The sequence below is a fragment of the Heliangelus exortis genome, chromosome 15, assembly GCF_036169615.1.
Source record: "Heliangelus exortis chromosome 15, bHelExo1.hap1, whole genome shotgun sequence".
In the NCBI taxonomy this organism is placed as follows: Eukaryota; Metazoa; Chordata; class Aves; order Apodiformes; family Trochilidae; genus Heliangelus; species Heliangelus exortis.
Window position 1 is genome coordinate 12,558,431 of NC_092436.1, and position 27,005 is coordinate 12,585,435.

Sequence of the window (27,005 nt, forward strand, 5' to 3'; positions counted from 1 at the left end):
TGTTATTTCTGCTCCTTTCTGCATATGACTCTGGCTTACTTTGTACTTTGACTGGAAGGAAGGAGTCCCAGGTCCTGCTATATCCCATGTCAGGCTCCAGTTCACTGCTCGCACTCTGCAGCTGTGGCTTCCAGCCTCACTCCTCCTCAGTGCCTGACCTGGCTGGAGCCAATATCTGTCTCACAGCAGGAGGAATCTGAGGAAATGCAGCAAACTTCAGCTCCTGGGGCTAAATTGTTGTGCTCTGCAACAGCAAATTGTATTGAACTAATTGGCAACTGACTTTAAACATACCCTGATCAAACAAATACATTGATTTATTTTTTCCTCTCTTACTGAGTGTTAACCAGCTTCCAGCTTGGTTTCCTCCACAAGGAACTGGATAACTCATCTATTGTGCGGTAAAACTGATGGGCAGTTTTGACCTCTATACAATCCTTTCAGTATATTGAGGGAGGAAGGAGTTTCTTATACTCGTATGAATGTTTGACCGCTTAAAAAAAGCAAAACAAAAAAAAAGCCCAACCCAAAACCACATACAACAACAAAAGATGATCCATTTTCTCTGGATGTCTTTGAAAGAAGCTTAGTTTAGAGACAGACTGGAGAGAAGGGCTATTGATTTTGTTTGACCTCCAGACTGCGGTCAGTATATTTTCCCTGTTGGAAGCGGTTCAGGGCTCTGAATTTCCATGTCAGCGTTTGTTTTCTGAAGTGCACTGGAGCTTTTACTGCTTCTTCAATAAATAGGAAGCTTTAGGGAAAGGTAATGCTGGTATAGATGTATTTCCCTCTGGATCCGGCCTTCTTTTATTTTTTTATTTCCTGTATAGCTCCATTGTGTTGCTGATGAAGCATTTACAAGTCCTTCTCACTGAAGATCAGGTGGGTTAGTGGCTCACGCCAGGACTACAAGCAACAGTTTTGTAATCTCTTTCTTGCTTTTTTTCCCAGTTGGCCTTGCCCAGACTCTTTCTTGCACCAGCACCTGCTGCAGTATTTGGCACGAGGAGAGGGATGCACACGAGAGTAAAATCTCCGAAAAATACCATCCCCTCTTCTACCCTGATTATTCTCAGTCTTTACATAGCAAAGCCTGCCTGATTTCCACTTAGTCTCCTGCAAGAAAGTGGAATATTCTGTTTGGTGGCTCTGCTAGTACTGGAAACTCTCTGCTCAGTACGGGTTTGCATGGATGCTGTTGTAAAATGGCTTATGACACAACTGCTGTGCCCTTTCTCTGGCAATTGGCTGTCTCAGGGAGGCTTCAATGGGTGGAGATAGCTGGAGGATGTGTTGATGGGCAGGTTTCGTAATGAACTTCTCAGATGAGCAGTGTCAGACAACCTCTCCATGCTGAGGTGCCAGCTGCCTTCTCTCCTCCTAACGTCACAATAAGGCATCACACAGCACGTTTAAGGTTTGTGTGCTTCCACCCACTTTGTGGCAAATGGAACACAACAGATGTGCTGCTGGTGCACACCAAAAGGCAGCCCAGTAAACCCACCATGAGGGGACTCAAGCTGTAGGCAGAAGGTTGCTGGTGTGGGATACCAGCTGCTGAGCTCCCTTCTTGGCTTTGGCAGCATGAGCTTCATTTTTAATCCATGTGGACAGACATTTCTCTTGGTCCTAATGTTGACCCCTTCTTTAGAGAAAGGGTTGGTCTTCACTGCAGCTGCCAGGCCTGACATCTGCTTCTAGCTGTGTTTTGGGTTAGGGTAGTGGCTGGTGGTACAGAGACATTAGAGTCTACAGCATATGTGCTCTGCTGACAGTTCTACACCATCGGTTTCTAACTTAAGCCACTAATTTCCCTGAGAGTAATATCCATAGCATCCCTAAAAAATAATGAATGGTGGAAATGTGTTTGTGCAGCTCATGCCAAGTCAAGCTGAGGTTGCAGCCTGTGTTACATGTGTGACTACTGACTCCCTGGAGCATGACTTTTGAGTTCCCCAGAATATTTTCTTGCTGTCTTCAACCCAAAATTCCCTCTCCCTCCATCTGAATATTCAATGACAGTAACCCTTTGCAAATGGCTCAACAAACACCTCTGAGAGAGGTGACAATGTGAGACCTGTAACTGATAAACCTCTGGACAAACCTGAGGGGCACTGTGGGAGCTGATGGGGTCAACCCAATGGAGCCCAGCACAGTTTGCCCTGTGTCTGGAGCTGCTGGAGGTGGGTCCAGAGGGTGCTGCCCATCCGATGCTTATGTTTACTCTGGGTACCAGTGATGCTAATTATCCCTCAGATCCAGTTCCCAAGGCCTGCATGGAGAGTGGTGTCCCCTCCTGTTTGCATTGGTAAATGCAGAGGGGCTGCCATGATGTCTGGGGTGATTTAGTAATAATTATTATTAATGCAGTGCTAATATTCATCAGCCATTTTCTTGGGAGTAAGTATATCCTGGGCTTGCAGTCCGAACACAGACTGCTCTGTTTAGGTATTACCCACGTCAAGGCTATCATGAAGCTTTGTTAATTAATAAACAGAAAGCTTTTCTGGAACCCCAAGCAGCAGGTGATGTATCAGTAAAACATGGTGTTGGAAACAGGGCAGTAGGTAGATAATCCCTGGGAATGCAGCAGTACTGCCATGTACCCTATTGCAATGGCTTCCATAGGTGGTCTCCAGTACATTTTGATGGTGGATCAGGAATGTGACCATTTCTTGTTAATGTTCTAAATCAAAAATGAAGCACGCATAGCAAAGCAAAGGTGTCCTTGTGTTTTAAGTGCCTGTATTCTGTCCTGAGAGCTGAGTACCAAAAATATCTCTTTGATTCTCAAAGGTAATTGTACCTTTAATTAGCTGGAGGGAAAAAAACCAACCACACCAAAACAAAAACTAAAAAAAGCCCTCAAAACAAAACCCAACACAGCCCGAGATCTTGCTATATAAATTATAATTAACCCCTTGGCACTGGAAGTTGAGATTTCCTGCCCCTGAGCACAAATGCAGAACGCATTAGCAGCACTTAATGTCAGCCACTCAGGCACTCGCGCCCACGGCAGCCGAGGGGTCAGCTCGCTGCCCCATAAATACTGCTGAGGGAACATGGCAGAGGAGCTGCTGAAACCCGAGGGGAAGCACAAAATACACCCATCTGAGGATGTCTGACCTGCTTGTTTTCCCGAACTCCAAATGGCCCAGCGGGAAGGACAACAACAAACAAACAAAAAAACCCCAACAAACTAACCCAGCCCCTAAGCCTCTGGAGGAGCCGGGAGCCAGGGGAGGGCAGTTCCCCAGTGAGGGGTTTTGCTGCCCGACATGGGGGGGTGCTTGGCCCTCAGGAGGGCTCCCGGTGCTCCCTCCTGGCCCTCCACAGCATTGTCTGGTGCCAGACACACTCGGCTGTGCCTCTTATGTGCTGAGCGGCCACCCACCCACTGCCTCCATTCACCCGCATTCTGCTTTTGTGTCTCCTTTTCTTCCCTGCCTCCTGGGGGATGAGCTGGAACTCTTCACGCCCCAGGGGGACGCGCAGCGGAAGGAAAGCATGGGGTGGCCAGGGGCTGACCTGAGCCTGCCCGCCCCTGTGCTTCTATCCTTCCTGCTCCTCTCCTCTGCAATGGGTGTCTGTCAGCTTCGGTGGAGGGCCAGGTGAGGTGGGCACCTGGATTTTGGGAAAGTCATCTGCTTTCCCCACCAGGAGCTTGCACAGAGGGTTCAAGTTGGCTGATTTCCTTTGCATCTTTGGTGTCTCAGATGAAGAAATGACTCTGGATCAGTCCCAGTGTAGCTGGGCTGTTGCAGATGAGGTGCTGTTTGCTGAGGGCTGTCTCCTGCCCCAGGAGTTGTGTGGTGTGTCCTCAGACTCCTTCATGCCAGTGGCTCTGGGGATGAGGGCTGTTGTGGACACCAGTAGCTCCTCCTGCTGCTATCTGCTGAGCTGGGGTGGTGGCAACAAGCCCGGGGTGACTTGGCCAGCTTGGATGGTTTCTAAAGGTGGCTTCATCCTCCAGTAGCAAAGGTGAGGGGCAGCGCTGCTCCTTCAGGCTTGGCTGTCAGGAGATGCCTGTAAATATTTCATATCTACTATGTAGCAGTGGGGAATTTCCTCCTGTCTGCTCCAAAGATTGTAGTAGGAACAAAAGAGGAGAGTAACAAGGTGTATAAGTGGGGCAGAGAGGCATCCTTCTTGGGATGGGGTAGTGAGTACTTGAAAGAAGGCTTCTCTTTTGGACTTTGTCCTTTGTCACATCTGAAGATTTTTGAAGTGAATGCTGTGGTGATTACAGAGCTGGCCAAAGAGCCTCCAAAGAGTCAGGAGCTCTGTGTTAGGACTGGTACAGGCTGGACACCTCCAGCATTGTCCCCTGCCAGCATGGTACCTGTGATCTCAAGGGATCATCCCCTGGGCAAATTCATGGGATCACCCCCTCCGTGGTGGGAGAGGAGGGAAAGATGCTCCATTGCAGGGTGGAAAGAGCTGGGAAAATTTATACGGAAGCATGAGGCTGAGATTTATGGGTGACTTGGGTCTCTAGATAAACTGATACAGGGATAGGGAACAAATAAACCCAGAATACCCCAAAATAAACTATTATAGGTAGTGCTTCTTTCTTTGCTGCTCATATTTATACCACCACAGATGAGGACTTAGTTCTGTACTTGAAATTTTTTTTTAATTCAGATTTAACATGGGATCTCCTTTTCTTAATCCAAACACTTATGGTTTGAATGAAGAATTATATTTGAATTTTTAAAGTGCCTTTATTAAAACATAAAACTAATCTTACAGTTCTGACAGGTCTTATTTAAATACCCAGTGCCAGATGCCTTTTGTCCCAAATGACTCAAGAAAAAAAACCCACCACTTTTAAAACTTCTCATGCAATTAAAATGCAGTGAAAGGCAAGCAAATAACCTTACCTATACTGTAGATTGGATGTAATAGTTTAAGAAAAGCTCTGTGATTAATGTGTTTTCAAAAATAAATATGTGAAGCCAAAGGTGCTAAAGGAAAAGCTAATGTAATGATTGTTGTTATTTCTGTAGCTGGTGCTCTGACAACAGTTGGCAGAATTGTGCTATGTCTTTAAGGAGAAACCTTTTCCAAGGGACTGATGCTGAGGACCCTCTGAAGTGCTTCACCTGAGGCACTTGGGCTGCAGTTGGTTCCAGAGGATGTGTGTGCACAGTTCTTGTCCTCCTCTTTCAAGCAAAATTAGCCACGTCTCCTCTTCTTATCTAACACTGACCATCTTCTGTATCTCATTTAAGAATACATTTACATTTTATTTGGCAAAAGTAAGCTTCACAAAAAACACAAAAAAGCAGCACAAGCATGAAAAAGTCAGATATCTTTGAAATAATGTTTGTGTCCATTTGTAAGAGAAAACCCTGCTGAAAAACCTTAAAACATAGTGGAATTTTCCCCATGTACCAGAACTTCTTGTTTTGTTTTTTGTTTTTTGTTTTTTGTTTTTGTAGGTTGAACTGCTGTCTCTGCTCCTCTGGGTTCCAGATCCACGAGAATCCAATTGAAAATGCCAGAGCATCCTGCAACTTTATTTTCAGCATATTTTTACATGCTGGAATAAGGAAAAGTTACTATGAGCCCCTTTGAGTGAAAATGTGGGAGGATGCTTGTATTCCTATCCATAAAATTATTGGTCGTAATTTCAACTTTTACCAGCACAGAATAAGAACTTGGTGTCCTTGTATATCAGTCACAGTTGATAACCATAACTTAACTAACACTGCAAATACTGAACGTATTCCTCCTGATTAGCCCTACTTTGGAGCAGTCACAAACACAACAGCAGAACCTGGATTGAGTGACTCCTGCAGTACGTGAGACCTCATGGTGCTGGCGTACAGGAGAGATTGGTGCTTGGGACTCCAGGGAAGGAGGCTATGGTGCTGCTAACATCACACCTACTTCATCAGTGAGGATGAGCAGCCAGCCACCAGGCTCTCCAAGACTGATGGGCAAGTGTTTCAGAGGAAACGTGGTCTGTCCTATGTTTCTGGCCTCATCTAAAACAGCTTTGGAGAAGCAAGGGTATATGGGGTTCCCATAGTTGTTGTTCTCCGCTTATTTTTGTGTACATCAGTATTTTTTTTGGTTCAGCTGAGACTGGGAACAAGAGAGTAAAAGTAACTTCAGCAGCATTTGTTCTTGTGGTAATTCTAACCCTCTGTGGGTCAGGAAGCATTCATGCTATTTCCAGACTCAAGAGACTCCAGTGCTTTGGACATATTTCAGCTAGGTGCTCAGGGCCAGGTTCTGAGGTCCTTGTCTGTTGGGCTTGACTGTGTCAGTAGGAGTTTACTCAAATGAGAATGACCAAAGACATCAAGGTTTGGCCCTTTATTTTTCATTTTAGGTGCTTTTTCAAGCATAAGAGAGCTTCTGAACTTTTTTGAGGCTCATCCTTCACTAATTCCAGACTTGGATCCTGGCAGCTTGTCAAGCAGTTTTCCTGCCTCTGTAGAAATACTGTCCACTTGAGCTGTGTTTGGAGGCAGCAAGACACCCTGGTGAGATAGAGGAATTTCTGTGCTAATATTTTAAACGTTTCTCTTTCCAGGCTTGCTTCTTAGTCATTGCGAGAGTGCAGGTGGCAAAGTTCAGAGCAGAATTTGTTCACTGCTGCTCCCCACCCAGGCTTTTTTAAAGCACACAACCCATCACCTCCAGTTTTACTGAATCTTGTCTAAATAAGCTTATTCACATTCATTGAAGCAACTGCCAAAAATATTTTTAATGTCTCTTCTGGTGAATTATGTATAAAACATCTGCAAGAGGCCAAGTTTGATTCCCCACTGCTTAATCCTGTTTTCTTAGATCTACAAATAGGTGCAAAGGGCTCCTTGTCAGAGTGACAGTATTTTACGTTCATTTTTCACATAGATAAATGATGATCAGACTCCTGGGTAGTGCGGGCTTGGGCCAGCAATGTTACTTGTAATTTTCATGTTATCCCCAGATATTTTTAAAATTTTTTCCATTTTTCACAGATTCGGGGATTTATTACATTTTTATTTAAGTAGAGCAAAATCTCTAAGACTAAATTTCTAGGCTGTCAAACAATTTTTGTACACACGGACTTACAGAAGACCCCAAATTAACACATTTTCCTTTAAGCTTCTTCCAAGATGTGGTGAATAGAGTTAAGTTATAGAAAGCTTTGTCATCCTTTAGGAGCCTGGATAGCCCTGAGAGAGAGTATTTCTTTGTTTCGGAATCTCTATTTTTCCTTGCTATTGCCACTGTGGCAGAAGCAACAGATCTATAGGGTTCAGAGGCAGGTGCTCCCCAAGATGGCCCTGGAGATACTTGGGGACCACCAGCAGCTCAGCACTGTTCCCTGGGCAGGTTTTGTCAGCTGTCACTGAATTAGTAGTGGATTTTTTTTGGTGAGCATCCATACAAATGTAATAATGGGACAGGCTTAAATAAGGGAGGTTTCACTAGCATGCAAGTCATGTTTTATTACCCAAATATCTCTGTTTGTGCACCCCAAGGGGTTAACTGCTGCGGCAGTGGGTCATGCTTGCACATCTGTTCTGGGCTGGGTGCTGAGGCTGCCCTGGTTGGCACCGTGGGGATATTTCTTCATGTCTTGGCCTCGTGTCACGTAGACGTGCCCAGTGAGGTTAGCTCAGAGTCCTGGAAATTGGACAGGGCTCCCCCTCAGTGTTGGACACTTGTTTCCAGGTGACAGTGCCTGAAAGCATCTCCTGGGGTCTGTAGCTCCTGTCAGCTAGCGAAGAAGTGAAAGCCAGAGGGAGGTGTCCCAGAGCACACCTGGAAGAAGAATTTTAACCTGTGTTTCTCAGTTAAAAGGGCTGTGATTCTGCACTTTTCTCCATCCCGTTGAGCCCTTACAGGTAGGCAGGGAAAGGAGACAGCCCTGCAGAGGATGAGGGAGAGGGAAAGCCTACACCTCTGTGTCCAAACCATACTCCCAGTGTGTCCCACTGTGCAGCCAGAGGCTGAGGCAGGACCCTGAAGCCCTGTAGGCTCTTTATCAGCACTTGAGGGACTTCCGATGTGTGGGAAGTCCTTTGTGTGAAAGTATTTGCAGTATCAGGTTGCTGCACTGTATGTGCCTTTGAGGTCTCTGCTGCATTATAGATTTTTTTCTGATGTCTCCCATGCAAATATTTAACCTGTCTGGTTCCTGAGAGCTACTAAGGCCATTATGCTGTTGGCAAGTTGTCTCTGCACTCTTTCCTTTGTTCACACAGAGCTCTTGGTCCTGGTCCTGGTCCCAAAAAATCAGGCATGCAGAAGTGCTACAGAGAACTTGGCACTTGGCTTCTATTGATGTGCTGATGCTCTGTGGACCTTATGTGCTTCAAATTGTGTCTTCTTCCCTGACTGTCTCTGCTGACTGAGTAAAATATACCATGTTTTGAAACCTCCTTCGAAGGAGTTTAGAAGAAAACCTCACGCAGAGAGGTGGCATTATTCAGAGCCTGGGATCAGCCTGGGTATGCTGCTCCCCTGGCTTCAACACTGGGCTGTTCCTTTGCTTGTACAAAGTGTTGGCTTAAAAAAGAAAATACCTGGAGCCTGAATCTTATCATAGAATCATAGAATCATAGAATCATAGAATCATAGAATTGGCTGGGTTGGAAGGGACCTCAGAGATCATCAAGTCCAACCCTTGACCCACCACTGCGGTTGCTAGACCATGGCACTGAGTGCCACATCCAGTCTCTTTTTAAATATCTCCAGAGACGGAGAGTCCACCACTTCACTGGGCAGCCCATTCCAATGCTTGATCACCCTCTCTGTAAAGAAATTCTTTCTAATATCTAACCTAAACTTCCCCTGGCACAACTTAAGACCATGCCCTCTTGTCTTGTTGAAAGTCGTCTGGGAAAAGAGACCAACCCCCACTTGGCTCCAACCTCCTTTCAGGTAGTTGTAGAGAGTGATGAGGTCTCCCCTGAGCTGCCTCTTCTTCAGGCTGAACAGCCCCAGCTCCCTCAGCCTCTCTTCATAAGGTCTGTGCTTGAGTCCTTTCACCAGCCTGGTTGCCCTCCTTTGGACCTGCTCTAGGACCTCGATATCCTTCCTGAACTGAGGGGCCCAGAACTGGACACAGTACTCGAGGTGAGGCCTCACCAACGCTGAGTACAGGGGCAGAATCACTTCCTTGGACCTGCTGGCCACGCTGTTTCTGATACAGGCCAGGATGCCATTGGCCTTCTTGGCCACCTGGGCACACTGCTGGCTCATGTTCAGCTTCCTGTCAATCCAGACTCCCAGGTCCCTTTCTGCCTGGCTGCTCCCTAGCCACTCTGTCCCCAGCCTGTAGCACTGCATGGGGTTGTTGTGGCCAAAGTGCAGGACCCGGCAGTTGGCCGTGTTGAACCTCATCCCATTGGAATCAGCCCAACTCTCCAGTCTGTCCAGGTTCCTCTGCAGAGCCCTCCTGCCTTCCAGCTGATCCACACTTCCCCCCAGCTTAGTGTCGTCTGCAAATTTGCTGATGGTGGACTCAATCCCTTCATCTAAATCATCAATGAAGATATTAAACAGATATTAAATCTTGGAGCTGCTCTTACTCCACATCCCTGTGGCCACCCCTTATAATAATTTGACATACATATCCTATGCTCACTGAAGAGGCTTGATGAGCTCATTGCAGTGGTATGTGGGTCAGAGCTCTGCCCTCCTGGGCACCAGCCTTATAGATTTCAGTACTTACTCCTGGTTTGCACCTGAATAATTGAGATGGGAATTGGGTTGTGTGAGTTGTAACTATTTAAAATGGTACAGTTTGGAGAAATAGATAAGTGTGCAAACACATCTTGAGGATGCAGCTTAGATTCCCTCACTTGTTCTTAGCCTGTGGGCTTTATTAGACTTTACCTAATTTTGGCGTTATTCCCTCATCATTATGTCATGGATGTGAAGTGGGGACAGGGTCATTCTCTCCTATGTTGTGGTCATGTAAAGCATGTAAAGGGTTTGGTAGTTTTTGTATTTTAACTGTTTTCTATTTTTTTAAGCACCCTTGGCCATGCAGGGGTTCATACTAGAAGATTCAGTCATACCAGGGAGTGAATTTTATTCAGATGTGTTAAATGCTGGGAACTTTGCAAATGCATTTTGTCTCAGTTCATAACATTACAATTACTAAACTGGAAAGCTGCTCTCCATCACAAAAGTGGTCCCAGCTTTGGCCTATCTGTACATCCTCTTCATTAACTGGAAATTGTTTCAAATGCTGAGAATGGTTTGTAATTGCATCAGAAAAAGAAGTGCAATAGCTGGACTGCTTCGAGATACCCATGGGTAGCAAAGAGGCCATAGTTTGTTTTTCTCTGAGACTCCTTTTGCAGGATTTATACCTGTTGGGGAAAAAAGAAAAAATATCCAGTCTTTCTGCACTGTTGTTGTGCTTTCTTTGTTGTATTTTCATTTATCTGAAACTGAATGGTCTTTTGTGATGGATTTGTGTAAACCTCACCCTCCTCAGGTGCCCTCTCTCTCCTTTCTTTCCTTATGCTGTTCTGACTCCCATCCTCCCACTCCTAGGAAATATTTGGAAGATAATTTGGCATATTTTCTGCCACCTTCACATATCTCCCTGACTTCATGTTTTCTTAGCTGGAAGATAGCTTTTCAACATATATGTGTAATCCTTTTCACCTAGACATGTGATGAATTCCAGTCTTTTCCAGTGGGAGTTTTCAGGAAGGTTTAGGTTAAATGGGCCAATAAGGCAAAAGCATGTAACAGAAGATCTCACCCTCTAAAGATGTCTTTTCTCTTTAGCTTTTTTTTTTTTTTCCCTCTGGAAAATATATGAGAATATCTAGCTGTCAAAAAATTTAAACAATAATACCTGATCTGAAGGCTAGAGTGCAGGGCTTTTGAAAATACTGATTGTAATCTCTCTACAGTGTACGCAGGGACTAATAGAGATGGAAGGCAGGTGTCCTGAGCAGCTGACTGCCATGGGGATGCTATTCTGGCTTGGTGGGACTTATTTAACCTGAGCTTTCTGTGGATATTCCCTTGGATTTTCCTTGATTATTTTGTGTGGCCATAGCATCTTTACCATAGCAACAGAAGCCATGCCTAGTTTACATATTTGATTTCTGTTGGTGGTGACTGAGCTCTTCTCCTGCTGTGAATAGGGCCAGAGATGTCAGCAGCCTCTTCTGCCAGGCCAGCCTCCTTTCCTCAGAAACTCCTGTTGCAGCATTCAGGGCTAGGATTTCTCCCAGCTGGTTTTAGCTGACCAGATGTGTTGTCCAAGGTCTCAGCTCCTGAGAACATCTAGGGAGATGCCTGTTGTAAAAAGGAGAATCAGCTATAAGGGATGCCTTAAGCTAGAAGCCAACTAGGTTTTGAATCCAACCTTAGAGCCCCACTGATCTCTCATAGGAAAGGATCCTTAGAAATAAGAACATGGTACCAGAATCTTAAGACTCAGAGTTTTCAGAAATGGGTACCTGTGCGTGGCCTCAGCACAGGTAGTTAGGGTGACAGCAGAGAGGAGACAGCATCTGCTGAACCTCCTTTCCTTGGATCCCCCTCCTAGATACTGGGTGGTGGATGATCTCTGGCGATCACAAGCCTCCTCATGTAGGGAAGATGTTTAGTGGTGTGTACTGGGAGGAGGAATGCTGGGATGTTTGCTGGTGTGGCTGTTACCCCAGGTGTTTGCCCATCTTCTGTTGCTGTGGCATTGGCCCAGGAGGGATCTCAGCACCGGTGTAACCTCTGCAGCCTGCAGGAAAGGTGACTTCCATTTAGTTCTAAATTATGACATTATTTTATTAGATCTTTAAACTTTATTTAAATTCTTTATTTAAAAAGGGGGAGGACGGTATCATATTTTAATTAGTAGCGGTGTCAAAGGAGACCTAGATTAATTATTTGAAATCACTCCATCCAGATGGTTTTAATTTTCACAGCAGGGAACTGGCATCTTTTTAAGGTGATATTTTTCAAATTAAAATAAGCTTGGATATTACTCATACTGGCTGCAGAGCAAGGCAGTGGGGAATGTGAGCTGGCATGCCACATGTTTGTCCCCCCGGGGGACCTGTGCTGGCAAGGTGCAAGTTGCCCACTGTCCACCAGGACCACAGATTAAGGCTCTGTTGGAATGCCTTAAGGAGCAGTTAGCTCCTCCTATGGCTGGCCAAAACCCCTGCCTGATGTTTAGTGTTCTTCTTAGCAGCTTTATGGGAATGGACAGGGAATGCCTTGCTGCTCAGATGGGAACTAGTGGTCTCCTATTCTTGCCTGTGTGCAAGTGGAGCCCTCACTTGACCCCTTTGGTGGGTGGCCCCGTGTCTGTTCGAGTGCCTGGGTGGATGTGACACTGTAGATCTGCAGGTGACTTCTTGGTCTTCTGGACGTTGTTTCTTGGGCCAATCCTTGCGACCTCTTGTGCTGGCTCCATAACCTCCCCTTGTGTGCAGGCTGCTGCTCTTCCCACTGAAGGTCAATCACTAATTCTCTCTAATGCCTTTGTTTATTTGAGGTGAAGACCTTTCACAGTCACATCTTTGAAGACAGTCCTAGCTCGGGCTGTTCCCCAGCTGGTTAGTGCTGTGTTGCATCTGAGCAGCATCCCTGAACTTTTTGAAGTCATGGGCATTTACCAAGTTCTATGCCAAGCCATTCATCTTCCCCTTGAGGATCCATCTTTGATCCTTTGCCATCCTCCTCCATCCTGGCTTTGCTCCCCTTTATATCCTTACTGTGGTGGGATGTTTCTGGTTTGCATGGCCTTTCCTCACTGAAATGTTGGGGAGTCATTGCTTTGATACCACCCTAGAGGGAAAGCCTGCAGCACCTGACTGCCTCTGGCAAGCAGCTCCCCATCACAGACACCTGCAAAAATGGTGCTTTTCTGAGAGGCTTGGAGAAAAATCCATATTTACGGGTGATTGCAAGTAATATTCCGCTACAATACAGGCATTATCCCTCTGGCTGTCAGAAAGAAGCTATTATTTAAGCATGCCCTGTGGTAACAGGTTTAACAAATGGATCTAAGTAAGTGTAAACAGCTAGTAACAGGAAAACCCTGAACTTGCATATGTGACTGAGCTGCAAAGGGAAAACTCCGTTTAGGGCCCTCTTGAGTTAAAGTTTTGTGATATTTACACTGCTGCAGAAGCCAAAGGCTGACTTTACAAGTGGGAAAAATATTAATGTGTTTAAATGAAACAAACTCCTATTTCTATCCCCCTGGTAAAGCCTTACAGCGAATGTATTCGCTCTTAGAGGGTTTTAAATTTTTAAATATGAATGCCAAAAAGAATGTGACTTTTTGCAGCACAGATCAAACATTCTCCAGTGTTTGGCAAAAGCCATTCTCCAGTGTTTGGCAAAAGCCATGTTTCTACGGTAAGGCTTGGGTATTACAAGCCTGAGTATTTCCAGAGCAGGAGCATGGATTTGCACTTGCTGACATTTACACATTTTTGTGTTGGGTTTTGACCATGTCTCATTTTTCCCCCTCCATATTGGAGATGGATCTGAACCAAAATGTCCAGTCTGCCTGTTCCTGCCTCTCCAGGGAAACTCCTGTAATCTGAACCTTGAGCATGACTGGAATTCATGTTTAGATCAGAGAGGAAATGAAATGCTGAGTTTGTCTAGGCTTTTGAGATTGTGATGGCACACTGAACATCTGGGTGGCAGCTCAGTTACTTCTGTAAGTGCAATGGTGTCAAGACAGGAGGTTTATGAAGATGCAGCAGAAATCTGTCCTCTACCAAGGCTCCCGGGAGCTCTGCAAGCCAGCTCTGGCCTCAATAAATAGATGAGACATTATGAGATTGTCTGGTTTTCTCCCATGTAGAGCAGGATTCATGGATCTGCACTGTCAGAAAGCAGTTAGTGAACTCCTGGGAACATAGCTGGTCACACAGAGGATGTCTGCAGGATGGGTGTCCATCAGAGAGAATGAGCAGTGCTGAAATTTTCCCCTGCTAGCTCCTGTGGCCATCTTCAGGAGATCACTGTGATGTGTTGTACCCCAAGCATGTGGCTGGACCCCTTCTGTGAAGTGTTGGAGGGCTGCTGGTCTTGAGGAAAGGATTTTCATTCTTGTTGTGCTCATTTGGTATTTTCATGAGAATAAAATCCATGTTCTTACCCTCTGAGAACCCTCCTGCAGTGTGAAGGAGAGCATTTATCTTTATGTTGATGGTGGGCTGATGTGGAGTGATGGAGCACACATGTGTCTAAGTGTATTTTGTGATAAACTGACATAAAATCCAGAGCATCTACATGGGCATCAGTGGAGGCATGTCTGATCTGCACCTGTGACCATGCCTAGAGCTGAGCTCTGGGTTCCTCAGGTTGTTCCTTTGCAGAGCATCCTATTGTGGTGTGGTTCAGTTAGAGGTAATGCTGATGAGCTTTGCACACTCTGACTTAATGGGTCCACATTGGTAAATGTTTTTTTTTTTTTTTTTCTTCTTCCTTTACAAGCCCAGCTTCTAGTGGAAACAGACACTTTTGGCAGTCAAGTCCGGATCAAAGGGAAGGAGACAGACTTCTACCTTTGCATGAACAGGAAAGGCAAGCTAGTGGGGAAGGTAAGTGTTTCCTATTAATTCATTTGTAACCTGAGTGTTACCTTTAGCAGCTTCCTCAAGGCTGTAACGATGTGTTGGAGCTTCGCCTGTCAACCGCAAATGAAAAGCAGGAGAGAGGGGACGTGGGGTTTGCAAGGCAGCCCCTGCCCTCGTGAGCCCTCCCCAGTGTTCCTAAAACTGAGCTCTGCAGCCAGCCTGGGACTCTTGGCACGTTTGGATGCAGATGGGTTTGTGCTTTATAGTTGTGTTAAACTGACATGAGATGTCATCTGTAACTGCAGTGACTTGGTTACGTGATCCTTCTTTGGACTGAAGTTCCAAATAAAAGGAAAAGCAGAGGGCTGTGCTGAGGAGGTGGGTGACATCAGGGTCCTCTCGGTGGTGAGCCAGGGGATGCTGTGGCTGAGCTCATACTGGGATCCCAACATCATACTGGGGCTGGGCCTCATGGTTCTAGTGTTACAGGAATATTTTATTACTTTGGATCCTCGCACAGTGAAAGCATGTAACAAATTACAGTGCCTTCACCCATCCAGCTTAACATCTTTGCTGAAGTAATATTTTTTATATATTAACTTGTTTTTGTAACTTTGGCAGTTCTTCTGTATTGTTGGCAAGCACAGAATCTTGCTAACCAGGCAGGAGCTTGCTCTGAGCTAAAATGCCACCAAACCAGAAATCTAAAATAAAACATCTCAGCCCCCAAAGGCCCCCTTCTTCACTGTCTGCACTATGCACCACCAGGAATTAAAATTTGGCATCTTTGTGGCTGTGAAAAAGGGAAGTTTTGTTTTGAGTCAACACAGTGAAAGCCACACTCCCACACAGAAACCAGAAATCAAATTGCTGTGATGAAAGATTATTTACTTTTGTGGTCCCGAGAGTGACACCTGTGGGACAAGTGCCTTCCCCGGAGGGTCCCTCCTGCCATTGTCTGTGTTCCTGACAAGTGGTGCAGATGCTCCTGTGCAGACTAAGCCTGGCTCTTCTGCAGGGAGCTGCCAGCCAGCATCTGGGATGCTGGTCCACGTCAGTAGGGATGGAAATCAGTGCTCTGGGAGGACTGGACCAGAGCAGCCTGTCCTCTGCTCCCTGCACTACAACCACTGCTCTGAACAAGGCACACTTGTTTGGTCTTTGGACAGGGAAATTAATTTTTTAAGTAGACTTAGGCCTCCCAGGATACACAGAGTTGCTTTTGAATATTGCACTGAACTCAAATCTGGCCCTTGTTTCCTTTTAAATTTTTTTTCTTAATTTTCTGTCCTTCAAAAGAGATAATAGCATTTTCCCATGCAATGTTACAAAGATAATTTTGTTAATGGTTATGAGGTGGTGATACCAAAGTAATGGAGCTTCTAGCAATATCCAAATTAGATGGGTAAAATGAGCATGAAATCTTACCTTTTTCTTTAATAGATCCTACCCCAGAGCAAGTCTGGACAACCCATGTCCTTTCACGCTCTGTGCTGAGTGTCCAGGAGTGTCCTGGCAAAGTCAGGAGCTGTTTTTCAAAACCTACAGCATATTTTGGCAAGATTCATCCCTTGATTTGGCCCATTGGTCACCATGACAGGACAGTTCTTTCACTTGTTGCCTTTCATGCAGTGTAAAACTTTTTTTTTTTTTTTCTTGATGTGCTTTTCATAAAGCTAAGCTGGCAAATGGTTTGTTATTAAAATAAATAAATAAATAAAAATCTATTCCTGTAAACATGAGCCTTCCCACCCCAGACTGCTGACAAGTTCATAAAGCAGCTGATCTGAGCAGGAGAGGACACGGAGCATGGCATTTGGAAAGAAAATATTCCAGATGCGTTACTGATATTAACAGCTTCTCAGGAGCAAAAAAAGAAAATAATAGCATGTCTTCTTGATACCAAGGAGTGTGGTTTTAATTATTATCATAGTTTCAGCTCTTTATGTGGCAAAAATGTGAGGGAATGCTTTTTAGCCTGAATGCTCTAAACAGCTAGTAAACCCCAAGGAAAACATTAGATAAAAGTTACGCCTGGGCTTATACAAATATTTAAGTTCAGTCTGGGGTTGGAGGGGAATGAAACCCATAAACTGATTGTTTCACGGTTGTCCCGGTATGTTCATTTGGCAAGAGAAGAGCCATGGGACTGAACTGGGTCTTTTTCTCTGATCGTTTCCTATTGCCTTACACTGCATAATCCCTAACAATACCAGCATATGCCATCTGGCTTTGTTCTCCTCCCCAGTCAGCAGTTTTGGATTCCCCCCAGTTGAAAACCTGCTTTGAATTTAGTCCTTTTTGTTTCCTGTAATCACCTACAAAGGGTATTCTGGACCCAAGCAGGTTGTTGTTAGTTGGAACTGGTGCCACACACTGGAGATCCAGCATCAGGGCTTGCTCCCCAGCTTGAACTTGGTTGTGTTGCAGACCAAGAGACTGGGCTGGCAAGAGCAGCTTTTGTGTCTTTTTATACATTTATCAGAAATTGCACCCATGGCAGTGACTCTGAGCAGAGGCCATCTGATGGAGCTCTCTCTGGAGCCCCAGACCTTGTGTTTCCTCCCGTGTTTGGTTGTTACCAAATGTGTTTTCTCAGCCAGTAGAGGCCAAAGGGCTTAGAGATCTTTTGGGCAGGCTTCTATCTTTATTTATTTATTGTCACAGCATGCAACTGCTGATGTTCCTGATGTTCTGTGTGCTGCTTATGAAAACTGGAGGTGCTGTATAGGGAAGGATATTGCTGTTAAAGGTGACCAACACCAGGACAAAACAAATTGGATTGTTTCCTTATTGATTCTTGTTTTATGTTGAACAAGGCTTGAGGAAGATTCAATCTTTTTTTTCCCTTGTGACCATATTGATTTTGCCTGTGAGTTTCTACACACGTAGAAAGTGTAGCTCCTGACTTTTCTGATTTTGCTGACTTCTTCTACAGATCACTGAACTTTGTGTTATAAAGAGAGGGACTAAAAGATGAAAACTCAAAACAGGAATACCAGGTGCTTTTGCTAAAAACTTTTTTTTGTTTTTATTTTAAAATTTTTGTTACTATGTATTTATCTCAGGCTTCTGACAAATCCAAGGGGAAGAGATGTGTGAAAAGTTCAGCTCTCCTTCCAAGGAGAGGCACATTGTGACTTGCCCACTTGTGACAAAGCCCAGTGTGACTGCTCACTTAGGATGCAGGAACTCTGAATATTCCCAGTAATTCAGTGTTAGGGGAGAACAGAACCTAATGGTCTCTTTGGAAGAGCTCCCAGTTTCTAATTGTGGTTTTTCCTGGTGAGTCCTCCTGTGGTTTTTCTCTCTGCCTCAGCTTCTCTTATCTTGTGCTTTGAGATAAGGATGTCAATAAAGTGAGGGCTTCATGTTTGTAAAAAGCTGTCAAAGATAAGTCTTTTAAGTCTCTGGAGCAAGGAATAGCAGCCTGGGGTTTGAGCAGGTGGCTGTTAATTAGTTTGGCCTCCTCTTTGCACCTCTCCTTACTGCAAATCTGTGCTATATGGAACTGCAGAATGCTGCAGTGATTTTCTTTCCCTGCCCCATCCTAGTCCTCTCATCAGGAGAGCATTTGTAAGAGGTCAGTGACCTCTGTGAGGCTTAACCTGCCTCTGTCAGCATCATGAGAAGATGACCAAAGCCCTACCCCTTCCTCTAGGCTCTGCTAGGACTTGTGGCTGTGAGGTGGAGTTCAGAGCATCTCCTCATCCCCAAACACTCTTGTCAGGAATTTCACAAAATTGCAGAATCATTCTGGTTGGAAAAGACCTTAGAGATGATTGAGTCCAACCACTGAACTTTTTGAATGATTTCTCATGGTTGTCTCCCAGACACCCATGGGATCACACAGTATGGGTGGCACTGGCCCTCAGGTCATAGCAGGAAACCCTAATGGGAATGTTTCACCCTCCCAGCTACAAAGGGAGAGGAGAAAATAGGGCTGTTTTTCTGGACTGACCAAAGGCAGAGGAGAATGGACCTTGGCTTCCTGCAAAGCTGCCAAGTAGGAGGAGAAGCTGCTTTTTGCAGACAGGAGACATGAGTCTTCAGAGTAAGATGTAGAAGCATGGAAAGTTAAATAATGGCTGGAAGGAGTCCAGATGATTTAAGAAGAGTGGGGAAAGAGCTAAGCACGTTTTTGATTTGATCCAGAAATTTCTTCAGAAGATGCTCCAATTCCACTAATGTTCTTTCATGGCATTAGGTGAATTGCATCTTTTCCAAACCCAGGAGCAGTATAATTCCCTGTTGATTCTCTTGGTTGGTCTCACTTTGAGAACAGCTCCATCTTTCAGTGCAGTTAGTCACTCCCTGAGCACTTTCAGGGAGGAGAAACAGGTGGTGGGTGCTGAAACCATCTCCTCAGAGTGGGATGGGATGCAGCTGGAGTGGAGACAGTGTGGAGACTGTCCAGTGTGTGTTGTGCTCCTGTGGGACGCTGCTCCACATGATGTGGCTGTAGTTGTGGCACTGTGAGTCTGCAGAGAGCTCCCACACCACTGGAACTGGGGCAAGTCCTTCTGCTGGGGGAGGATGGGGTCATCCTCCAGAAATAGGGGCAGAGCTAGAAGAGCGATAGATAGAATGGGATCTGTCACAGGTATCATCCTTGCCAGGATCCATCCCTGCCTCTTCAGACAGTCAGAGCAGTGAAGTTGTGTCCTAAGAAGCTCCTGCTCGTTGAGTCAGTTCTGCTCCCTCTAAGGATTCAAGCCTGCAAGCATGCAGTGCTGTAAAATGGGTGATTTCCAACTGAATCCACAGGCTGACATGCACCATCTCTCTCTCTTGACTTTCTTCTAAAAATCTTGTGAACTGGAGTACCCACATTCTCAGAAAATTGCTATAGTATATACACATTCTTTCTGAAAAAAGCATTTTAATGGATTGGTTCTATTTCTCCTTGCTCTGTGCTTATTTGGAACAGTGGGGAAAAGCTGCTGCTTGAAAGGCAGGAGTTTCTTGGCCCTTTGGGGTGACCAAGGTGTTGCTGCAGCTCCATGACAGGTGACTTGGGTGCTTTCTGGACACAGCTTTGCTGGTGACATGCCTGCAGTGCTGGAGCCCTCCTGGTGCTCCCAAGGCGCAGCCAGGCAGTGCTGAGCTTGTGTCCTTCAGCATGGTCCGGGATCTGAAGAAAAGCTCTGCCAGCCACACCAAGCCTGGGCCAGGGGCACCTTGTCTGTGCTCTGCTGGCCACCACCAGCTCTCCCCACCTCTGACCAGCACCCCTGGGCTGGTACAACTTCCAGCAGAGACCTGCCCTTGAGATGTAAGATTTTTTCTGGTGTGATAACTTCATTTCAAGCCAATAATGTTACCAGAAAGTTGTTAATACCATATGGCAAGGCTCTCTGTATTTTTGCAGGACAACAAACAAATTGTTGCTAGATGCCAGACTGCTCTGGCAGAGCTTTGTCACTGCTGCCTGCCAGCAGTAGCCTTTAGGGGATAGTAATAATAATAATGTTGTTTACATTACAGCTTTAAAATAGGGGTTTTCTTGAAGCATGTGTGGTTTTAGTCAGGAAAGTTGGCTAAAAAAACTTTGACAGCATCAAAGAGTGAAGGCACTGCCGACAACCCAGGCATGTGGTCTTGGGGCTTTATAATAACTCTGGCCTTCCAGGAGAAAGGAGCATGTTGTGTTACAAGAGTTCCAGATGGTTCAGGGGGAGCCATGCTTTGCAGGACCAGGGGACTGACCTGGCTGTGAGTTCCCAAAGCCTTAGCAGTGAATCGGGACCAGCTTTGCCATCAATGGATTTGGTCAAGGCTGAGGTTGAGCTTTTTGTGAACACCTTTGAAACACCAATGGTGGGAAACCAAGGCCTTGCTGGGGTAAAGCCAGGGGTCTGTGTTATCCTGAGACAAGGAGACTCAGAGATGAGCTCCAAATCCTTTGTCCCAAACCCTCCATGGCATTTGGCTGCAAGTATTCCCCTGCGCCTGCCTGCCCCAGGGGCTGTCCCAACAGCCACATGTGCTGCAAAGATGTGGGGAGGTGGTGAGGGCAGAGGGGCACTCAGGGGTTTGCACTTTGAAATGTCAATGCAGTAGATGAGGTGTTTGCACTGAGCTTGTATATTTAAAACCACACCTAACTGCACCTTGGATTTGGGGCAGAACTCTGATTTTCACAGGGTTTTGATGCTTATCCAGAATTTTTTCTGGAGTTGCACAGTATTTGGGTTGCTTGAAAGGGGCTTGTAAAACCTAACAGTTTCTGGGGCTGAACGCTGAATTTACAACAAAAACACGACCAGAATTAGTGGGGTGTCGGGTTTAACAGCGTGTGTTTTGTGGATCTCTTTGTGACATGTTCAGCCATAAACTGTTCTGAGCTGGCATCTCGTGTGAAAGCAAAACTTGACGTGACTTTTGCTGGATCTCACTCAGGTCTAATTTTGGGCTCTAGTCTGGCTTTTCATATAGGGTAGGATTGATCCTTTTTTAAAGCCCACTGTTTCCAGGCTTTTGCTCCCCTGCGAGGTTTTCTTTTTCTTAAGTTCAAGTCATCTAAATGAATGCCTTCAGTGGAACCTGGATCCAAGCAACCTCAGACCCTGTCATATTTTGAACAGGAACCTGATCCCAAACCAGCCTCAAGTGTCTGGAAATCTTGAAGCAGGACCTGCAGGATAGCAAATGGAATACCAGTTGGTTGTCTTCTGTTGAGCCATTAGAACCTTCTGAATTAACCTAATCAGGCTTTTTCCTGCAACCAGTGTAAAAAACTCTTTGAATTATTGTTCTGAAAACTTAGAAGCTGAAATGCTCATGAAATTAAAACCAGGAGCTAAAATCAGCAATCACCCTCCCAGATACCATGGGGCTTTTGGTAACAGTACCAACTTTCAAAGCTGCTCCTTTCCCATTGCTGGGCTACCTGAGTCATCGCATCAAAACTGTGGTGGGTGTTGGTGGAATTTGTATCATCTGCTTCATTTGTCACACTTTCAAAGCTTTACAGTGCTGGAAATGCATCAGAAGATTTCCCCAAGGAGGGGTTGCTAGATGTTAGGGTAAGGATGTTGTCATCAAGGAGTATCAGGGGATGAGGACACAATAATTTGTCATGTTACCTCTCAGTAGGTGTAGGGTGCTAAGAGCTGGTCAGACCACATCAGGCTTTCCCCAAATGGGGGGACACTGCCCTCCTTGTGAAGCTGCCTGAGGTGGGGATAGTTGAACTGGGTTTGCAGAGCTGGTGAGCAGGGACCCTGCTGGAACAGTTCCCATTCTTGAGCTTGTTCTGCGGCTTCTCAAGGAGTCCTCTCTGGATGGCACAGCTATGTAATGATCCCAAAGAAGCTATTTATGGTTGAGCCCAGTGAAACTGCTTCCCAGTGTTTATTGCTCTGGGGCTGCCTTGGCACAGAAGTGGATCTGCTCTGGTGATGCAGTGGTCCCTTCAAGGAGGTAGGAGCTTGTGTGACATTATTGGACTGTTGCAGCTTTAATATTTGCTACAGGCAATGGGCCTTGTCCTGGTGCTGCACCTCTGATTCTTTGTTTCCAGTGGTGTTTTGCACCCAAGTTTCTCTGTAGGTGTGAAGGGAGAGGGGCAAGTGACATGAATGCAGGTAATGAATTCTGTGGAAGAAGTTTGGATGTTTTTGTGCCATCTGGGATAGCAGGCAGCTGATCTCAGTGTTGCAGGGAGAGCAGAGGCAATTTTGAAGCAGTTTGGGGGATACTGATAAACACTGGATGGCCTCAAGGCCTGGGAGATCATGGCCTCTGGGGGGTGTGTGTGTGGATACCAAGGGCCTTGTCTGAGCCAGAAGACTGTGGCATTCATGGCTCTGAATGGGGAGAGGCTTGTGCCACCACACAGGCCATTTCCCAACCTCTTCCGTTTGCAGATTAGTTGTTAGTGCTGTGTGTACGCTTAACCTGTGTGGTCTGATGGATTTGGGTCACAAGTTTTGTAAAAGAAGCATGTCATGAAGGACATTTGAGCCCACACTGTGCTGCTGGGGTTGATTTTGTATTTAACTGCTTTGCCAGGCAGAATATTCACAGTGTTCACTGGACATCACCTACATGATAAAAGAATCATGTGAATGCTTAAGGAGTGTGCAAGGTCTTTCTGTGCTACCATCAGTTCTTGCAAGCTGGATGCTGACCCTCCCAGGCTGAGCAAGGTTTCCTCGGGTGGTAACAGGAACATCCAAGTTGGGACTGGTTTGTGCATTTCTTGTGATTCCTCTTTAACAAATTTAAACAGGAAATTCTTAAAAATCCCCAATTCTCTCTCTCAAATTAGCAGTCTGCAAAGGAAAGGTGCACACTGCAGGCCAAGCTTGACTTCTAAAGCTTTTTCTTATCCCATAGCTGGAAGCTGCATGCTCTGTTCCAGGTAAAAAAATACCGCCATCTTGAAAGCTACACAATTTAATTTAATCCTTTCTGAGTTCAAGCAGCAAATGTCACCATAAAGCTGCTAACATCCCATCCCTTGTGTTTCTTGGTGGCTGCAGCTGTGTGTTGGAATATTTCACTTCCCTAAGGTTAAATGTGAATTAAAATAATTGAGAGGGGATCCCTGAGCCCTGGCCCTCAGCCTGTTTGGGTACAGAGAGTGTGCTGTACACACCTTGTGCTGCCTCTTGTATCAAGTTGAATTTTCAGGGAATTTTCTCTCCCAAGGACAATTTTTGTTGATCTTGAGCATCTCTAAGATGAGGCTGATGTTTCTCCCACATGTTAGTTTGCAAATGCACTGATGTATTCAGCTTGCAATGAGCCACAAAGTTATGCAGCCTTACACATTCAGATGCATCTGCAAGGACTGTTTCTGTTTGCTCTCTAGTTTTGTTTTTTTTTTTTTTTGGAGTTGAAGTGAGAATGCAGGCTAATTTTAAAGTGGAGAATAAACCCTGTGCTGCAAAAGGAGCAAAAGATAGCCCATATGATATGGCCATTACAATACATTTGTGAGCAAAGAAAAGGAGATCTTGCTAAAATGTTTTAGTTCTTGGGATTTTCTTATGTTGTCTTTTGGGTTCTTAGAGGCAATAGGTTTTCCTAAAGGGGGAAATGCCTTGCACTTGTATACAGAGGAATTTTGTCATTCACAGGCTGGAACAATTCCTCATGATAATTTTTTTATGGATGCCACTTGATTTGGTAGATTTCTCTTTTTTCTGAGTAATATAATTTGATGTGAAGAGAACTAATGCCATCCTGCAGACAATCAATGACCTTTATTTATCCTAAATTCCACTCATTTTGACTTGCCCAGGGAAACTGGTGTCACTGGCAGAATGTCAGCTGAATGAAATTGCACTTGTTTAAAATAATAACATAAGAACTCAGCAATTATGTTTGTTTAATATGTATAAACCTTGGCTTTACCAGTCCTGCCATATCCCTGTGTTCTTGCTCCACTTGTCACCTAGACCTGAAGTTTTAAACAAATTTTAAATCTTTTATTAATTTTCCTATAGTGGCATAGGAGCCTATATAGTGACTTTAAGCCTACTTGAAATATGTGCTGCTGCTCTGAGTTGGCTTTTGTAGAAAGTTGAGGACTAGCCTGTGAGTCTTGGTGGAGGCTAAAGGACTGCTCTGAAAGGAAGTCCAGCCAGCCCCAGCCTTGCATTCTAACCAGCAGCTTGTGCTTTGTAGGGGGAGTGAAGTCCCATTCCTAGCTCTTGCTGTAGTTAACACCTAGTAGCATATGTGCAGATGGGTTAGGGAGGTGCAGGTAGTGGTAGGTGTCTTAGATCTGTTCAGATGTCACATCTGAAACCTGCCTGTGGTTTCAGCTCTCCAGAAGCAGTGCCTTCCTATTGCAGGAAACCAGCAGTTTTTATTTAAACTAAATTTTCCTAATTTTTCTACTGTTTTCATGAATGTAAGTTAAAAAGTGACTGATGCTTCTGATCGTTAATAGTAACTACATAAATTCCTTGCTGAAGTGCAGCTAGGGATTTCTGTACTGACCAGGTGTACATCTTTCCCAACTTTGTTTGCTCTAATGTTGGCTGTCTGCTGTCCTGCCCTGCCCTTGGCACTGACCATGCCTGTGATAGAAGGAGCAGGTTGGGAGCCATGTCCTGGCATGGCCACAGCCCTGCTCAGGTCTTCCCTGCAAACTCTCCTTTCATCTCCGTATCCTCCTGCTCATCCTGTGACAAAATGCCCTCTGTCGGGACAGTGTGAGGGGTACAGAAGAGAAAGTAATTAGACAAGTGGAATTTTTGAGTGGAAAAAATTGAAAAAAAAAAAAAGGAAAAGAAAAATTTAAAAAAAAAAAGAAAAGAAAAATGAAATAAATGAAATTTTAAACCCTTCTCTTCCTTGGCTGTTGCAGCTTGTGCTGTGTCCAGCATGAACAAGGGCACTGGGAAACTGGTTGGTCCCACCCCATGCATGCAAGACCAGGAAGACCAATTTTTGCATGCTCCCAGGAGGCACAGGCTGTACCCCAGTGTGCATAGGGCAGGTGTGGGCAAAAATGGACAACATTGCTTTGAAACTGGGCTTCTGAATGGAGACGTGCCCTCTATTCGGAGAATCCCCTCTGCCTGGGTTTTGTATTACTTCCCCTGCTTCCTGAATGCATTTAGCTGTCCTGTATACATAATTAACCTCTCCCCAGCACTGGCAGACACTTTTATTGAACTGCCCATCATGACTCCTAAGTATTTTCCTCAGAGGATTGTGCAGGTTCAGAGGCCAGAGAGCTGGAGGAAATGTGGATGGAGCTGAGTAACTCTTGGCAGTTATAGATGCAGCTCCCCTGATCTTCTAGGAGCAAGAATGTACATTCAGGTCAGGAGGTGTCTCTGCAATGAGGGTGCCTTGCTATAAAATCCAGGATGCTCAACATCAGGATGCTTATGATGGACCTGCCCTGATAATGCCTAGGAAGTGGATAGGGATGGCTGGGCTCAGCTTGCCAGCAGCCTGAGCACTTGGATGTGTCGTGCTGTGAACGGGCCATATTTCTCCCCAGCCCTGCTGGACCTTGCAGCTGCCATGCCCCCCCTCCTTGTCACACTCTCTGACCTACCTTTAAGAGGTGTACCTGTGGGAGGGGAGAGGTGGCAGTGCTAAAAGCTGTGACATTAGCATAGCTCCTGCCTTGCCTTCTTCCACTTGGATTTTTCCAAGCCATGCGGAGGGAATTTGAGCTCTGACTTCAAGCTAAGCTTGTGAAAAACCGCGGAGGAATAAGATGCTTCCTGAAAATCCCATGTCCCAAGGTATGTGGTGTGTAAGCAACTTTGGGATTTGTAGGGGTGATAGTGTTGCTGAGTGCACCAGCCCTTGGTCCTCAGCTGGGGATGCTTCAGGAAGGGCTTGCTGGAACTGCTGAACCACACATCTCCTGAAAACTCGGTCCATCCATGTTACTGCCCCAAAATTCAGGAAATACAGGGGAGGACTTCTGTATAATGTAGTGTGTAAATCTAACAGGGACAGTGTTTCGGGTTTGAAATAATTGCTGAGCTCAATGGGTGTACCTTGTGCTGGGGGTGGCCTGAGATGCAGCACAGTGGGGTACCACGGGAACCCCTCTGTCTGTCTATGGAGGGGGAGACAGGGAGGCATAAAGGGTCCATTTTCAGTGTTTTTCCTTGCAAAAAACACTTCTTAGAAACCTTTTGAACAATAGCTTTCCCTTCTATGGTGTTTCTTGGAAGAGGGGGCTTGCCTTCTGCTTGTCTGTGTCTCCACAATTTAACTTAGAGCCCAGGGGGTTCAACTTGCAGAGAGGTGGTAATTAGCCAGGAGAATCATCGTGGTCTTCCTTGAAGGGCCGGGTCTGGCTGCTCCCTGTGCCACACCAACATTCCCAGGTCCTCATAGAGGTGTTCCCTATGGGTCAGTGGTTGTTAGCATTTGCAGCACATCACCAGCACATTCAGTCTCCTTACCCAGAGAGCTTCTAATTGCATCTGAGGAAGGGGGGAAGTGTTTGAGCATAAGCTTAGCTAACAGCAGCTTAACACAGTATCACTCGCAGGACTTAATTTATGCCCTGATCTTTGCAAACAGAGAAACCTTTCAGTCCTGGAGGCGTCTCTCCCAACACTGTGGTGTGACCTGAGTCTCATTGTTGCTGTAAAAGCTGAGGGAAGGTTGGATTTGCGGGTGCCCACTGAGCCAGATTTGTGAAGCACAAATGAGGAAACCTGCCTGGTTTTGATGGTAAAACCATCAAAAGCTGCTCAGGTGGCTGAGCGTGGCAGTCAGCAGGGACAGGGTGGGGGTGGCTGCTGCACCTGCCACCACTTTGGCTGTGGCTGGTGGCACAGAGGCTGCCGCCAGTCCCCTCTGAGCTGCAAGCTGTTCGTGGCAGGAATGCCTCACTCCCAAGAGCTCTCCTGCTACGACAACAAAGAGCCCTTTGATCCTTTCCATTTGGAGAACTTAAAACGAGAAAACCAAACTACAATAAGACCAAGTTGGGTCATAAAAAAGGAAAGCAGGAGCACCAAAGTGCCCCAGAGTGTAATT

General features: G+C 45.6%; 1 protein-coding gene across 2 annotated transcripts in view; it reads left to right on the plus strand.

The window, feature by feature from the left end:
• Positions 1-27,005, plus strand: part of FGF18 (fibroblast growth factor 18) — a 77,892-nt gene that overhangs the window by 45,805 nt on the left and 5,082 nt on the right. For both annotated transcript variants that reach the window (XM_071758808.1, XM_071758809.1), the window contains one exon: positions 14,443-14,549. In XM_071758808.1, coding sequence (XP_071614909.1) covers positions 14,443-14,549 — 107 coding nt within the window. The remainder of the gene's footprint in view (positions 1-14,442; positions 14,550-27,005) is intronic.